A 15,660-nucleotide genomic window follows, 5' to 3' on the forward strand; every position below is an offset into this window, starting at 1 on the left:
CAGCCAGGAGGTCTGTCAAACTGGCGTCAGATGGGTTATGAATTCCTACTTTGTCTGCCAAAAAGTTAATTTTCGCTTTAGTGTGCAGCCATTACCTGCCATTTTCATTTCATACCTTGGCATGGGAGGAGGCCTTTCTCTGAAATGATTTCAAACTCGTGATCAAAGGGAGAGTTTGTTGATTTTACAACTTTGCAGAGTCCAAAATGATGTTTTTACACGAGCCATGTGAGCTTAAGCTTCCTCGTGTTGATTTTGTTGCACACTAGATAAATCCAAGGGCACGAGGATCAAATCATGCGTTGGTACATTTCTCCCTCAATTCCACATGTGGCTTAACATTTTGTTCTTTTACATGCTGCGTCTCACGTTGATTCAGGTGATATTTGACAGATTAATCTGACTGCGATGCGGCAGTTTAATGTCTTCTAGCTTCACTGATAACAACGAAAAAGGTTAGAAAAGAGAGGATAGGATTTCTTGCCTATTTATTGTAATTGGTGTGTTTTCTAAAGACTTCTGACTATTGTTGTCCTTGTCTTTTCAAGGCCATTTAAAACAAGCGAGCTGAGCTCTTTTCAATGGTTTCCCATTGATGCACAGCATTAAATGGACTTGTGTGTTATTCCACTCAACCTGTCTACCTTAAATTTATTCTTCCTTATTGTTTTTCCTTGCACTTTTCTCTCATTAAGCCATCAGGAGGATACGCAGGGTTCACAACGGCCTCACCCCCACAGTCGCTGGATGCATATGGCTCCTATTAAAGTCATGTTTCACCAGAGATCTCTATTTCACTTCTATTCCCCGCTGAGCCTCAGGAACTGTAGTTTCAGCATTGGAAGAGTTTGGATTCAGGATCTCATTGAGGCTCTGCTAACCGCAATTCATGAGGAAGTCTCCCTTAACTCCCCCTCCCAGGAAGCACAACGTCTCCATATGTCACAGTTACAATTACTTTGGGCTGGAACCAGGGGCATTCTGGGAACTAATAAAGACTTGGGATGATTTGATGCGCGACGCAGACACTAATATTTATTTAATACGCTGTGTTTTCTTTGTCTGACCATTCATCATGACACTTATTGTGCTTCTGTGGAAACGCTGGCTTTTTTCATCAGTGGTGGAATGTAACTAATAATATTTATTCAATTGCTTAAATAATGTTTTGAGGTGCTTATATTTTCATTTTATGCTTCTTTATACTTCTACTTCATTACATTTCAGAGGGAAATATTGTGTTTATTGTTCTACTACATTTATTTGACAGCTGTAGTTACTAGTTACTTTGGTACTTTGGCTGGTATCGGCTCCAGCCCTCCGTGACCCTGAACAGGAAAAGCGGTTACGGATAATTAATTAATTAATTTGATGTATTGATTGCTGTCAGGATATAATGAGAATTTCAACTACTATAACAAAAATGTATTTGAGCAACACTACAACCTTTAAGTAACATTTTGAATGCAGTGCTTTTACTTCTAATGGAGTATTTTCTGATTGTTTTCAGTGTAATTTCACTTAAGGATCTGAGCACTTTTGCTTTTCATGGTTTACCACTGTGACTAATTATGATAAATGCTGTCTTTATCTTTCAGGGGATGTGTATATCCAGCCAACTCAAGACAACAAGAACCCTGTCATCTATGGAGTCTTCTCCGTTTCAGGGTGAGTGACTGACAGCTCTCTCAAACTCTCCAACTTTCATGCAGAAGGTGTATTTTGGTTTCCTCCTGCAGTATCTATTCATTCTCAGTCAGCCTGAAGGTGTCAGCTCTCTCTCTCTGATATTGAAATGCCGTGTTGCGTATGGCCTGTCAGATTCAGGCTACAAAGACAAAACAGGCTGTGAATGTGGAGCCCAGAGGGAGTCGCGCTCCTCTGAGAGACTGAGGGAGCCTATACAGTACTTCCTCATAGGTCAGGTTTGATAGCAAGTTGTCATTCAACGCACAGCAGCATTAAAATTCAAGGGAACCAACCAGACATGTAAATTTGAGATTCTGACTGCACACAAGCAGGGAGAGGAGCGCACCGAGTCACAATAAACACATCCTGATTAATGTATTTGAGGAAACAAATACTGTTATTGTTTCCATCCTCCCCTCAGGCATCAGGCACGTTGAAACCCAGCTGATAAAAACACATGCGGCGCTAATGATAGAGGCCCGTGACAGGAGTTACAAACATAGTACACCCACCACACAGCAGCGAGAGCCTGAGCTCTGGCGATTCTCTGTAGTACGTGGGTGTTTGTATGTCAGTGTGTCAGACAGCTTGACTCTAGTTGAGTTGGTTTTGAGAGTGTGTTTGTGCGTCATGATGTTTCATGGCGTTCCTGTAAGAGGGCCAGCAGAGTACGTGGGAAGGAAGTAGATCCCACCAGCCGCAGAGAGCGCTCGTAGTAATTATCTCAGGGAGTTTATCTGTATCCTCTAGCTGCATGTCTCTGCTTTGTGTTCACCCTTTTTCTTCTCCTGCCCTCCTCCAGAGCTGTGTTTAAAGGCTCGGCAGTGTGCGTCTACTCCATGGCTGACATCCGTATGGTCTTCAACGGGCCTTTTGCCCACAAGGAGGGGCCCAACTACCAGTGGGTGGCGTACACTGGGAAGATCCCCTACCCACGACCTGGCACTGTGAGTTCTAAACAATAAACAATCATGACGCCGCCTCCCATTACATGCACAATTGTCTGTCATCCGTTTTATAAGAACATGTTTTTACTGCAAAAGGAATTTAGTAAATTGCAGGTTTCACAGCCAGATCTATTATTTTTTTGTCAACAGTGTCCCGGAGGCACTTTCACCCCCAACATGAAATCCACAAAAGATTACCCAGATGAGGTTATCAACTTCATGAGAAACCACCCCACCATGCACAATGCTGTATACCCGGTGTACAAGCGCCCCCTGGTGGTCAGAACCAACGTGGACTATGAGTTCACCACCATTGCGGTGGACCAAGTGACAGCTGCTGATGGGAGCTACGAGGTGCTCTTCCTGGGCACAGGTCAGTGTTTCTCAGGCCTTGACCCCAAGAAGCTCACATTTTGTCTTTTTTAGGGGGGTACAGAGGGTCTTTAGGGGGAGATAGCAGGTCAACAGTATAGATAGATAGATAGATAGATAGATAATAACTTTATTGATCCAGGGGGAAATTCAAGTTTCCAGCATCACAGTTCCATAGTGCAAAACATGTTAGTAAAAAGGCAGTAAAAAAGTTAGTAGTACAAAGTACAAAGAAATATACCAGATATAAAAATACAAGGAAATGAAGAAAACTGTTAAAACTGAATATAGTGCAGGGTAACAGCTGTGATACACGACTATTAAAAAGTGAATATAGTGCAGAAGAGACTGTTAAAAATGAGTGTAGTGCAGGGTAACTCCAGTAGCTTAGTCTATGAAAGTGCACTGTGTGCATTATTATCTGTCTGTATATGTCACATAGAAGTGGTGTACATCACCATACATAAGATGCAGATCAACACTGTGTCAAGTTGTTCCGGTTGAAAGTGTATAAGAGCTTTGAACATTATGATGGAAGTGTATGATTGTCATTCCCATGCTCTATTATGTCTCATATATTGCAGCAATTTTTGGGGGGTTGATACCATTTGTTACAAAAATTTGGTGCTAAATTTAACCATTTTTTACCACTCGAGAATTGATAAAAAAGGATCAATAATCCCTCCAGAATACCACACTAAGACCCAAAAGACCTTGAGGAACACCATAGAAAAGTCCATCCTGTGATTTGGTATAAAAAAAGAATTGCATTTTATGGCGATTGGATGGTGAGCACTGCTGTTCTGGAAACCGCTCAGAAACCCCCTTAATGTCGGCAGAGATTGCTGGCGATCCCGTGGGTCTCAGAGGGTTTTTTAATTGACATTATGTGATGATTGTGAGGTAATCTAATAGTCAGTTTGAAGTTCATTGTCAAGTATAAATCCTCTAGCCTTGGCTCTGCCTTCACACAAGTAGAGGATCTGCTTTGCCTCTTCATCATAGATGGGTTGCATGTTGGGAGTCTCCAAAGCAGTTTTCTGTTAAATAGCAGATATTTAAGTGGATGGATGAAGCCTAAGGTTAGAAGTCCATGGCTCAAAACATCAACAGGGCTTCTCTCTTGTGTTGTACAGATCGGGGGACAGTCCAGAAAGTGATCGTCCTGCCTCGAGACGACTTGCAGACAGAGGAGCTGGTCTTAGAGGAGGTGGAGGTCTTCAAGGTTAGTAGTCTTCTGCCCTTATTCTATTTACTCTTTTCTCTGTGCTCTGTCTTTGTCTGTATATTGCTTATGTTCATTTTGTTTGTTATCTGAGACAAAAAATAACACACTGAATATTCCTTGTCTGCTCATTTAAAGCTGTTGTTAACTGTGTCACTGCAGGTTCCCACGGCGATTACCACCATGAAGATTTCATCAAAACGGGTACGTTGCTTTGAAGAGACCAAATGGTTAAAGAAATAAGTTCATTGCAGCAAAGCAATCAGACGTCTGAGAAAACATGTCACTAATTCCAATAAGAACATTTTATAATTTTGGTAAAATGTTGTCATGATTTACAACTAAATGTGGCAACGCTTTACTTTACAATTCCTATCATTTCCTACAATTTCATAGAAAGAAATTCATGACTGTAACTGTAAGTTCATAGGAAGGTTCCTGGAAAGGACAATGTAATCTGGTGCTTATTATATGGAAAATGGACAAAATGGTAGATTTACAGTTTATCATTGCAGGAAGGATTTTTAAGCCGGTGCACTGCTGAATATGCTATAATATGGAATTTATCTAAAGGCAAGCTTATAGTCTGGAGAATAATGTTCCCAATGACACACTCAATTAATAATGTCTGAGGTCTTTCAAGGGTATTCATCGGGAAAAAACTGTTTATAAATTCAACATAAGTAACTAATACCTGTCTCACTTCTCTATTTTCTTTGAAACTGGACCAAATTTCCCAGTTCCTTCCTTCAATCTTTCTGAGAATTCATTAAGAAATTACAGACCTGTATAATAAAGTGGTATCCAAACTGTTTATATCTGATTATTAACATTTTTGACTCTTTACCTCTTTGTTTTTTTATAGCAACAACTGTATGTAGGATCGGTGTTGGGGGTGACCCACCTGGCTCTGCATCGCTGCGATGTGTACGGGGAGGTCTGCGCTGACTGCTGTCTGGCCAGAGACCCGTACTGCGCCTGGGACGGCAAATCCTGCTCCAGATACTCGTCCTCACAGAAGAGGTGAGGATCAGTACATGTTTCTTCTTACTTTTGCATGTCATATTTTCTAAATATGGTGAAGTTAAGCTTTTTATTTTTGATTGTTGATCTGACCCCTCTAGACGGAGCCGTCGGCAGGATGTGAAGTACGGCAACCCGATCCGCCAATGCAGAGGTTATAACTCGAACAGTGAGTATCAGGCCTGCTTTGTATTAAGGCCCATACAGAACAGGACATAGGAATATTGTTGAAATGATTATTGTGCCTCTGGCTGGTTATTCTACAAATATATTCCACATATTGTTTTATAGCCAATAAGAATACTCTGGAGAGCGTTCAGTATGGGGTGGAGGGCAGCACTACGTTCCTGGAGTGCCAGGCCAGGTCTCCTCATGTGTCTCTCAAGTGGCACCTGCAGAAGGAAAACAGCGACCGGAGAAAAGAGGTGAGCAACACTTTCACTGTAGAGCAGCTACAGTTGTGTTTCAAATGATGTTTTTTTTAACCTGGACCCTATTTTCCCATGTTTTTGTGTCTAACTGACGAATAGGGACAATAACGTCTGAAATTGGTCCAGTATTGAGGGAGAGCACTGTAGACGGCAACTGCTGCAATGTAATCCTATAGGGGCAAGCTGGCACCGTCATTTACGTCCACTAAAAGAGCTTGTTTTTACCATGACAGGCTCTGATTGTTATTATAAATGTCTCAAATTATGGAAAGGGTCTCACTCAAGGAGAAGTCTCGTCCTGAAATCTGGCGAGGTGACATGTTGCCCGAAGACAACGGCGGAATAGTGGAACACATCCATGGTGGAAACGCAAGTGTAGCTTAGTGTTATCTAAAAGATTTTCAATGTCATGGCTGAATATTTACCAGATTTCCACAATGTGGATGAGGTCTTTGAATTCGATTTGAGCCAGAGTATACGGATATTCAGATTTCACAACGAGAATTCTCCTTGAGCGGGACTTGGACACAATAACAAACAGACCGGATCAAGAGAAAGGTGACAAAAAGTTGTATTTCTCTGTAGGGTCCTTTCCATAATGTTGTCAGACACTTATCATAACAACCTGAGGCTGTCAGTGGAAAAAAACAAAACACTTTTATTGAACGTAGCGTTACATTCACGCTGCTAACTTGCCCTCACAGCACGTTAAACGGCTGCAGGTTACAGCGTTCTGCCTCAATACTGGACCAATTTCAAAAAGTGTTGTCCCCATTAGTCACTTTGACACAACAACATGGGAAAATAGGGTTGAAAAATAAAGAAGTTACACTTTAACATCCTAAAAGATTTTAGTTTTTGAATTGTCCTCTTTATTGTCCTTCCTTCCAGATTCGCTCAGAGGGCCGCATCCTAAAGACAGAACAAGGTCTTCTGATCCGCTCACTGCAGTCCTCCGACAGCGGCATCTACCAGTGCACATCCACAGAGAAAAACTTCAAACACACGCTCGTCAAACTGCAGCTCGTGGTCCTTTCCAGTCGCACGGTCAACAACGTGTTGGTGGAGACAGGCAGCCCGGCCCTCCCTCCTCTGCAGTCCAGCGCCTGGACTCCGAGCGCCGGTCAGTATAAGGACCTGCTGACCATCCTGAGCCAGCCGGAGATGGGCCTGATCAACCAGTACTGCCAGGATTACTGGCAGCTCGGAGACGGCACCCTCGGGGACAACAAGGCCAAGAGCCTGAAGGAGCTGAAAGAACAGAAGAAGCCTCGCAACCGCCGGCATCACGACGAGGAAACAACTCCAGCTGAGACATGAGGAGCTGGACCTCATCACACTCCTTCAGTCTACCTTTTTCATTTTCACAGCACCTCCTAAACACTGCAACCCTCCATTTAGGGGAATGACTCCAGTTAGAAATGATCATAACGGACAAGACAGATACTGCAACCAAAAGCAAACAGCGTCAAACAGTTTCTATGTAACTGTTGGGGAAAAAATACACAATATTTATTGTAGGTTGTAAAAAGTAATTCTTTGTACCTATCTAGAAAACTTGTTTTTTTTTGTGAATAGGTAAATTTGTGCAAATATTGTTGTTATTATAATATTATTGTTAGTGTTATTGTTTATTACAATGTGTTATTATGTTGAGAATATCTTTATGTTTGGTGTTTTTGAGAAACAGCAAGAATAACCCAGGACTTTGGGAGCGTCCACACATGGACACGGACCGCTGAACACGTATTCAGAAACTGTTAAGAGGCGACCATGTTGGATCACTTGACTGCTGGCAGTATTCAGTGTCTAAGCTGGAAGTCGAGTCGCTGCTTCAGTGAAACTCTCGAACTTCCCTAAACTTCTTCACCAGAACTCTCTACTGTATATCAGACAGTTTTCTTTTTTTAACTGCAAGATACAAGCTGTTCACAGAATGACGATCGCATTTCTTGGGGACACAAGGATAAAAGAAATGCAGCTGTGATAACGCGTCACGCTCGTACAGTCACATGGTAACGAAAGGCCCTGTGTGGCAGGTAAGACGTCTCTCCTCTCATGTTTGTGGTCCAGCCTGGCCTCAAGGAACGATGTTACATCACCCACCCAAATTCTTCCAAAAATCAGTTGCTGCCAAGTGTTTGTTTTGTTTATATGTGAATATCACATCTCAATGTTGTATCCTTAACGGACGTGATCTTTGTGATAAGCTGTTGGGGGGGAAAGGGTCCTTTAACGACACAAAAGCTGAAAATATAACATTGCCTTCTCTTTTCTCTTTGGAGATAAGAAATTCCAGCAGGCAGCTATATGTGAGTTTGTGACAGTGTGTGATTTAAAAAAAAAAAAAAAAAAATACTAGAGACAAAGCACCTTCTGTTGCCAAATTGGTAATCTCAATAAAACAATAAATACTTCACATGTATCTGTGGCATATGCAGTATATTCATATAAGGTTTTTGTTTTTTTTAGCTCTCAATGAATCCAAAGTTTGCATTCCTGCCAGTTTCATGCTAAATATTGGTTTCACTAAGTGAATATTAATCATGTAATTAGGGCTGCAACTAACAATTATTTTCATTGCAGATTAATCTGTTGATTATTCTCTCGATTAATCAATTAGTTGTTCTGTTTATAAAATGTCAGAAAATGTCGACCAGTGTTTCCCCGAAGCCCAAGATGACGTCCTCAAATGTCTTGTTTTGTCTAACTAAAAGATATTCAGTTTACTGTTATAGAGGAGTAAAGAAACCAGAAAATATTCATATTTAAGAAGCTGGAATCAGAGAATTTAAAAAACAATTTGTTAAAAAAATTATTCAAACCGATTAATCAATTATCAAAATAGTTGGCGATTAATTTAATAGTTGACAACTAAGCGATTCATCGATTAATTGTTGCAGCTCTTCATGGAATCGGTCTACACTTCTATTTCTAAATGTGCTGATTGCAGTTCTCGGGAATTGCCTACTTTGATTCTGTATTTTCTGTATCAGCTTGTTACCAACAGACTTTTGTTTTGTCAGTCCAATGCAGGGCCATCCTGCTATCATATGTGCCACAGACTTCATATAAAATTTCCATACAGTGAATAAAAAAAGAAAAGTCACAAGTACAACCACTAACGAGCTGATCGCCACCAAACCTGAAGAGACACATGTACCAATATCTTCAGAAGGTGGCTTCTCATTGTGCATGGCATGTACAGTGTAATGTATATGGTATTTGTCTAAAATGCTACGTTGCTGTGGATGTCAGTGAATGTCTTTCTCGTCGTGGGAATATGGAAATACTATCAGTGCAAGAAAGATGCTGAAAGTACAGAAAGGTCGGATTGTGTTTTTAAATCCTCCCTCCTTCTCTCTCCCTCTCTCTCTCTCTCTCTCTCTCTCTCTCTCTCTCTCTCTCTCTCTTTCTCTGTATGTCTCTTAGTCTCTATTTTTTCTCTCTCGTTCTCAAAAATGTGCAAACGTGCATCAATTTTATTTTCTCTGTTTGGCAGACTTTGCTCTGGGTCATTGAGGTAAAGTAATGTATGATATAATGCACAGTTGATGTTATTGTAATGACTTGTAAAAAAATTACTATCTCTTCTTCCTCATCAATGTTGCTGACTAATAAATTAAAGCTCTATATTTTATAATAACAGAGGTTCTGTTCTGTTTGCCACATAGTCTGCAGGGTTCGTTGTGTGATGTGTAACACATTGATTTCAGTGCTCATTGTGTTACTGATCTGCAGTGGTGGAGGAAGTAAACAGAGAAATACCACACTGTAAAATACTCCATTAAAAATAAAAGTCCTGCGTTGAAAATGTTACTTACTGTAAATAAAAATATGCAGTATTAGCAGCAAAATGTATTTTATTATCAAAGGTAAAAGCAGTGGTCGAATGTAACATTGTACATTCATGTAAGTACATTTACTCAAGTACTGTACTTAAGTACAAGTAGGCCTACAAGGTAATTGTACTTTACTTAAGTACTTCCATTTTATGCTACCTTATACTTAAACTGCACTTCATCTTGGAGGCAAATCTACATTTATTCGACAGCTATAGTTACTTTGCAGATTCAGATAAATAAATCTTAATATAAATCAGCTAATAAACTATGATGCATTGTTATAGATTAAACTACTCAGCAGTAAATAAAGTAATTAAAATCAGCTCCACCTTTACCAGCTGCATCATTAAAGTGCTGTACACATGAATGCATCAATAATTATAATCCAGTAATATAAAATATATCATTCTGAAATGGGCCATTCTGCATAATGAGTACTTTTACTTTTGGTACTTTAATTTTGATGTTAATACATTCGTACTTTTACTTAAGTAAGATTTTGAATGCAGGACTTTTACGTGTAACAGAGTATTTCTACACTGGTATTGCTACTTTTACTTCAGTACAAGATCTGAGTACTTCTTCCACCACTGGGTAAAAGTACACAATGCAGAAAAAAAGGCCCCTTTAAGTGATATACTATTACACATATCATTAGATTATTATTGTACTGGATCATGGTGGGACTATTTTTAACACTTTTATTCGTTATTTAGTTGTTTAATCTATAACATTTTATCATATTTATAAAGTAAAACGTACAATATTTACCTTTTGAAATGTGTTGGAAAATGATGTGCAATGCTCACACACCCACACATACTGTATACATGCTTGCATACATAATTGAAAGTGAGTAGATTAGGATCCTTAACCAGCCTCAGATTGAGGTCAATGAGATCTGTCAGTTGAAACTGCAAAGCTCTTTAAGCACTTCAGAGCTCACCCTTCTGTCTGCAGTATCCATATGAGAAATGTCAGTTTGTCTTCCTTCATGTTTGGACTGGGAGGTCTGCTTATCTATTTCAGTGACCCCATTTGCTGTGATTGTTTTATGTAGTCTTTTTGTTTTAATCCCTCTATTCGACCTCTTTGCAAACACCTTACATTCAAGACCACACATCTGGTTTAATTTTGGTCCTGATGTGAGATGAATCTAGTTTGGACCACTCTCAACACTCAGCACCAAGTTATTTAGCTTCACGTGCTCTTCCTCTTTTAAAGGAGAACTGCACAGAGAGATAAGCACTTGAGCCGATGTTCATCTTCCGCTGAGCGCAGCAAAGTCCCCCTAAAGGTTAGATCACTCCTACACTGATGTGTGTCTGCTTCTCCTCACACCTTTGGCTCTGCCCTAAAACGCTCCTGTCCTTGTGCTCCATTGGCCCTCCTCGGTCAGGTGGGCAGAGGATGCCCGAAATCCTCTCCTAAGACAGGAAAATACTCAAACATCCTCCAGTGTTTGCCGCAGCCAGTTGACAGTCCGAAAGGAGGCGATCAGCTAGGACCTACTTCCCTTTTTTTCCTGACACTTGGCTTTTTGAGCAGAGGGGCCCAAGCCGGGAAAAGTAGGATGGGTGCCGGAGCGAGCGCCGAGGAGAAACACTCCAGAGAACTGGAGAAGAAGCTGAAGGAGGATGCCGACATGGATGCGAGAACTGTCAAGCTGCTGCTGCTAGGTAAAGACAGTCAAGTTGGATGCAATAACAGGAAACTTCATCATCTTGGGTTCACATATTTAAGGGCCCCATAAGGCCCCATGGAAAGTTTATTTTAACTTAAATCCTACAAGAGAAATAGTGAACCTATCTGTCTATGGGACATTAAAATATTAGTTTAATCTTTCATACACTTGACCTTGTTTCTAAGTTATCAACACAGACAGATGTTGTTGACTGAAGTTTGTTATGGACAGACCATATTCATTTGAATAACCTTTAGAAACTTACTAAGTTGCATAATTTAAAAAAACTGTTCATTAATATTAACTGTGATGAAAACAAGCAACATGTTTGAGTAATGTACAGGCTTAATAACCCGTGTCATTGAATTGCTTAGACACTTTAATAATCACTCAACCCAATCCCCTGTTAATCCTGAGACAACAGGTCGTCCAACACAAAGGGCTTAACCCTGAAGGACACAGATACACTACTGTGGCATTCAAATACAATAACCTGAATACATCACAGGCACGATGTAATTAGTTGATCAAGGGGGAAATTTTGTATTTTTAGGTTTTTTAATTGAAGGACAAACAAATTCTGAACACCCAAATATCTGTCGGCCTATATTGTATGTAACAATGTTGGATTTAAAAGCAATTACAAGATTACACTGGTAAATATACTGTTCTGAATGTCTGTCAGGTTGCTACAGATATTGTTTCACAGTCAGCTTAATCATCTCCTTATGACAATGTAGGTCAGGGGCAGAGAAAGTTCTACCTGACATCAGCTTTGAACAAGATTAGACCTGAAGTAAGACGCATTATGACTTGTTGGGATCCTGTCTGATGAGTTAATATCATTCTTCTCTCACATTTATGAAACCCACACCCGAAATAAAAGTAATCAATCAACCAATCAAACTTTATTTGTATAGCACCTTTCATACAGGTTCAAAATGCTTCACAGATGACTGACAAACCAATAATAAGACAGTGTTTACCTTAAAAACAACAGAAAAGACAAAAACAATTCAGCAATTTAACAATGAGATCATTTGAGGCCAATACATGCGAGACAATAAAATTATAAAAATGTAATGAATTAGAATTAAAAGCTATGATAACAGTAATAGTAGTAAAACATTGTGGAGTAAAAACTACATTCATAAAATAACAATAAAATGGAATAAAATTATACAAATGAAATACAATAAAATAAGTGATTAATAAAATAACAATAAAATAGGATAAAACTATACAAATGAAATGCAATAATATAAATATTAATAAAATAACATTAAAATAGAATAAAATTATACAAATGAAATACAATAAAATTGGTGATTATTAAAATGACAATAAAATATAAAAAAAATTTACAACATAAAAATATTAAAATAAGTGAATAAAATAATAAAAAATACTAACCAATCTTGATCAAAAGCCTGGCTAAATAGGTGAGTTTTACGTTTACATTTAAAGGTCAGATCCTCAGACTGTTCCAGCGGCTTGGAGCGTAACAGCTAAAAGCTGCCTCAACAAAGGTTTTAGACCACTATGGTTAAGAATTAGTCATATTTCTCCAAAATCCTTATAAATGTTGACTCAAAGCATTTAATATGTTTTTCTATTTTCATAGGTGCTGGAGAATCAGGCAAAAGCACCATCGTCAAACAGATGAAGTAAGATAATTGACTTTTGCGCCAAAGCGATGTCTCATTTCTTCTCTAACCGGCTGTGAATCGCATACTAATGTTGTATTTTCTCACCAGAATTATCCACAAAGATGGTTACTCACTTGAAGAATGCTTGGAGTTCATTGTCATCATCTACAGCAACACCCTGCAGTCCATGATGGCCATTGTGAAGGCCATGGGCACACTCAATCTTAATTATGGCCACGGTGACCAGCAGGTAAAAGCTGAGATCAACTTGAATGTGTTTTGCATACATTTATTTCATATTTGTAGCAGAGTACTAAACATAAATTGTGTATGTCCCTGCAGGACGATGCCAGGAAGCTCCTGCATCTTGCAGACACCATCGAGGAAGGCACCATGCCTAAAGAGATGGCAGACATCATTCTGCGCCTGTGGAAGGACACTGGCATACAGGCGTGCTTTGACAGGGCCTCCGAGTTCCAACTCAACGACTCCGCTGGATAGTAAGAAATCACCCAAGCTGAGATTTAAAATGGTCACATTTAATTAGTGTTTGTTATTGAATGAATCTCATGTTCCCTCAGCTACCTGAACGACTTGGAGCGACTGGTCCAGCCAGGCTACGTGCCCACCGAGCAGGATGTGCTGCGATCACGAGTGAAGACCACCGGTATCATCGAGACCACGTTCTCCTTCAAAGATCTCCATTTCAGGTGAATCAGAGAAGTATTTCTCAAGAAGACGGCACCAATGACTCATCATCACTGCAATCATAAAGATAACATGCTTCTGTTTCCCTGCAGAATGTTTGACGTGGGCGGCCAGAGGTCAGAGAGGAAGAAGTGGATCCATTGTTTTGAAGGTGTGACCTGTATCATCTTCATTGCTGCTTTGAGCGCCTTCGACATGGTGCTGGTGGAGGATGATGAAGTGGTATGATAACTATACTTTTTGTGTTTTTTTCCTTTTTTGGACAAACAGCTGGTTAATTTGAAATACTCTGCATTGGTAAAAAAAAAAAAATCCTTTCTTTCAGAATCGAATGCATGAGAGTCTGCACTTGTTCAACAGTATCTGCAACCACCGCTACTTCGCCGCCACCTCCATCGTACTCTTCCTCAACAAGAAAGATGTGTTTGTTGAGAAGATCAAGAAAGCTCATCTCAGCATGTGCTTCCCTGAGTACGATGGTGAGGTTTATCAAAAACACACAAATTGCAGCGCATTTAAGGACTTTTAAAAAATGACAAACTGATTAAAATGTGCCACTTTATCTTGATATCTTTCCGTTAAGGCCCCAATACTTATGAGGACGCCGGTCTCTACATCAAAATGCAGTTCTTGGACCTGAACCTGCGTAAAGACATCAAAGAAATCTACTCTCACATGACTTGCGCCACGGACACAGAGAACGTCAAGTTTGTGTTTGACGCCGTAACCGACATCATCATAAAAGAAAACCTGAAAGATTGTGGTCTCTTCTAAGAACCATGCTGAGAAACCCAAAGAAGGTGAGTCAAGTTTGTATCGTAATTCAGATTCAAACTTGTAGACCAGATAATAAGACTTTCTTTCTTTCTTTACAGGGTGATGTTTTAGCCCTGTACCATTCCACAAATCCCCTCTCAATTCAAACTGAGGACTGAAGATGAAAACTATTCCCTCAAACCGGCGAACGCAAAAAAATAAAAATCAATTTGTTGTGTTCAAAATTAAGTTGTGGCTTTGACCAAAGACTTCGGGTCAACTGAGACCAGAAGACAGCTCTTCAGCCAGAAAATCCTGTGCAGATTTCAGATGAGTTGATTTTTTAGTCAAGCTAACTTTTCTCTCGAGTCTCTTGAACTCGTCTTTTGGAGGGCTATGCAATCTGTAGTTAAGACATCAAAAGCTTCTGTCAGCATTACATGATTTCTTCTCACATGCACTACTGTGAATAGATGTCAGGATAACGCATCTTCGCCCCAGTAACTGGTCAGTGTACAGCCAAAAAGCAAAACAAGAGGGCCTCACCACCTGCAGACGCACTTCAACCTGTTAGAGATTTTAACAAACTGAATTTTTAAGTTAAACGTTAGAGAATATAACTCTTTGCAATAGTTGAAAAGGACCAGTGTATATAATTAAACTGTTTTCTATTGGACAGTTCATGAAGTGTGGTGATACCATGTGGATCTGTAACACTGTCGAACGGTAGATGTAATATACTTCAACTTCGAGATCCTTGAATCTACAGGCCTTTGAGCCGACTATCCTGTACAGAAACCAATATTTGTAAACCTTGACTAAACCTATTAAAGCTTCTGTAGAAAACTGAGTACTTTCCCATTTTTCACAAATAAAAACCAACACAGCAATATCTTGTTCATAATCTGTTTATTCTGTTAATCTGTTTTTTTTTATTAATTTCACAGAATGTTTTTAGGTTCCTTTTATGAAACCACTCATGTAGAATTGAACTGCCTTTACCTATAATTTCAGACAGATGAGATGACATTTTGGGAAATATGCTTATTTGCGTTCTTGCTGAAAGTTAGATGAGGAGATCGATACGACACTCGTGTCAGCAGCTGGTTACAGTTAGCTTAGCTTAGCACAAAGACTGGAAACAGAGGTAAACAGCTAGCCTGGCTCTGTCATCTCTAAAGCTGATTAACACGTTATATATCTTGTTTGTTTTTAAACTAGCGGTTTCCCCGTTTCCTCTCTTTGTGCTAAGCGAACCAGTTGCTGCGGGTAGCTTCAGATTTATTATCCAATTCATTTTGATAATAGAATTAAAACACCATACTTCTGAC

General features: G+C 39.6%; 2 protein-coding genes across 6 annotated transcripts in view; both read left to right on the forward strand.

The window, feature by feature from the left end:
- The window catches only part of sema3fa (sema domain, immunoglobulin domain (Ig), short basic domain, secreted, (semaphorin) 3Fa), a 55,072-nt gene extending 46,973 nt beyond the window's left edge, over positions 1-8,099 (forward strand). For 2 of the 5 annotated variants that reach the window (XM_037780999.1, XM_037781015.1), the window contains 9 exons: positions 1,599-1,668; positions 2,492-2,636; positions 2,787-3,009; positions 4,145-4,233; positions 4,396-4,437; positions 5,099-5,256; positions 5,343-5,425; positions 5,548-5,681; positions 6,579-8,099. In XM_037780999.1, coding sequence (XP_037636927.1) covers positions 1,599-1,668; positions 2,492-2,636; positions 2,787-3,009; positions 4,145-4,233; positions 4,396-4,437; positions 5,099-5,256; positions 5,343-5,425; positions 5,548-5,681; positions 6,579-7,007 — 1,373 coding nt within the window. In that variant the 3' untranslated portion in view covers positions 7,008-8,099. Of the gene's footprint in view, positions 1-1,598; positions 1,669-2,491; positions 2,637-2,786; positions 3,010-4,144; positions 4,234-4,395; positions 4,438-5,098; positions 5,257-5,342; positions 5,426-5,547; positions 5,682-6,540 lie in introns of all 5 variants that reach the window. The other 3 variants (XM_037781007.1, XM_037781024.1, XM_037781032.1) reach the window with 2 other exon arrangements.
- A 2,815-nt stretch (positions 8,100-10,914) lies between these two features.
- gnat1 (guanine nucleotide binding protein (G protein), alpha transducing activity polypeptide 1) lies at positions 10,915-15,179 on the forward strand. Its single transcript, XM_037774498.1, has 9 exons — positions 10,915-11,211; positions 12,841-12,883; positions 12,974-13,115; positions 13,208-13,365; positions 13,447-13,575; positions 13,666-13,795; positions 13,899-14,052; positions 14,157-14,373; positions 14,449-15,179. The coding sequence occupies exons 1-8, from the start codon at positions 11,106-11,108 to the stop codon at positions 14,345-14,347; spliced, it is 1,053 nt and encodes a 350-aa protein (XP_037630426.1). The 5' UTR covers positions 10,915-11,105; the 3' UTR covers positions 14,348-14,373; positions 14,449-15,179.
- Positions 15,180-15,660: the final 481 nt, after the last annotated feature.

The sequence above is a fragment of the Sebastes umbrosus genome, chromosome 1 (genome assembly GCF_015220745.1).
Source record: "Sebastes umbrosus isolate fSebUmb1 chromosome 1, fSebUmb1.pri, whole genome shotgun sequence".
Lineage (NCBI taxonomy): Eukaryota > Metazoa > Chordata > Actinopteri > Perciformes > Sebastidae > Sebastes > Sebastes umbrosus.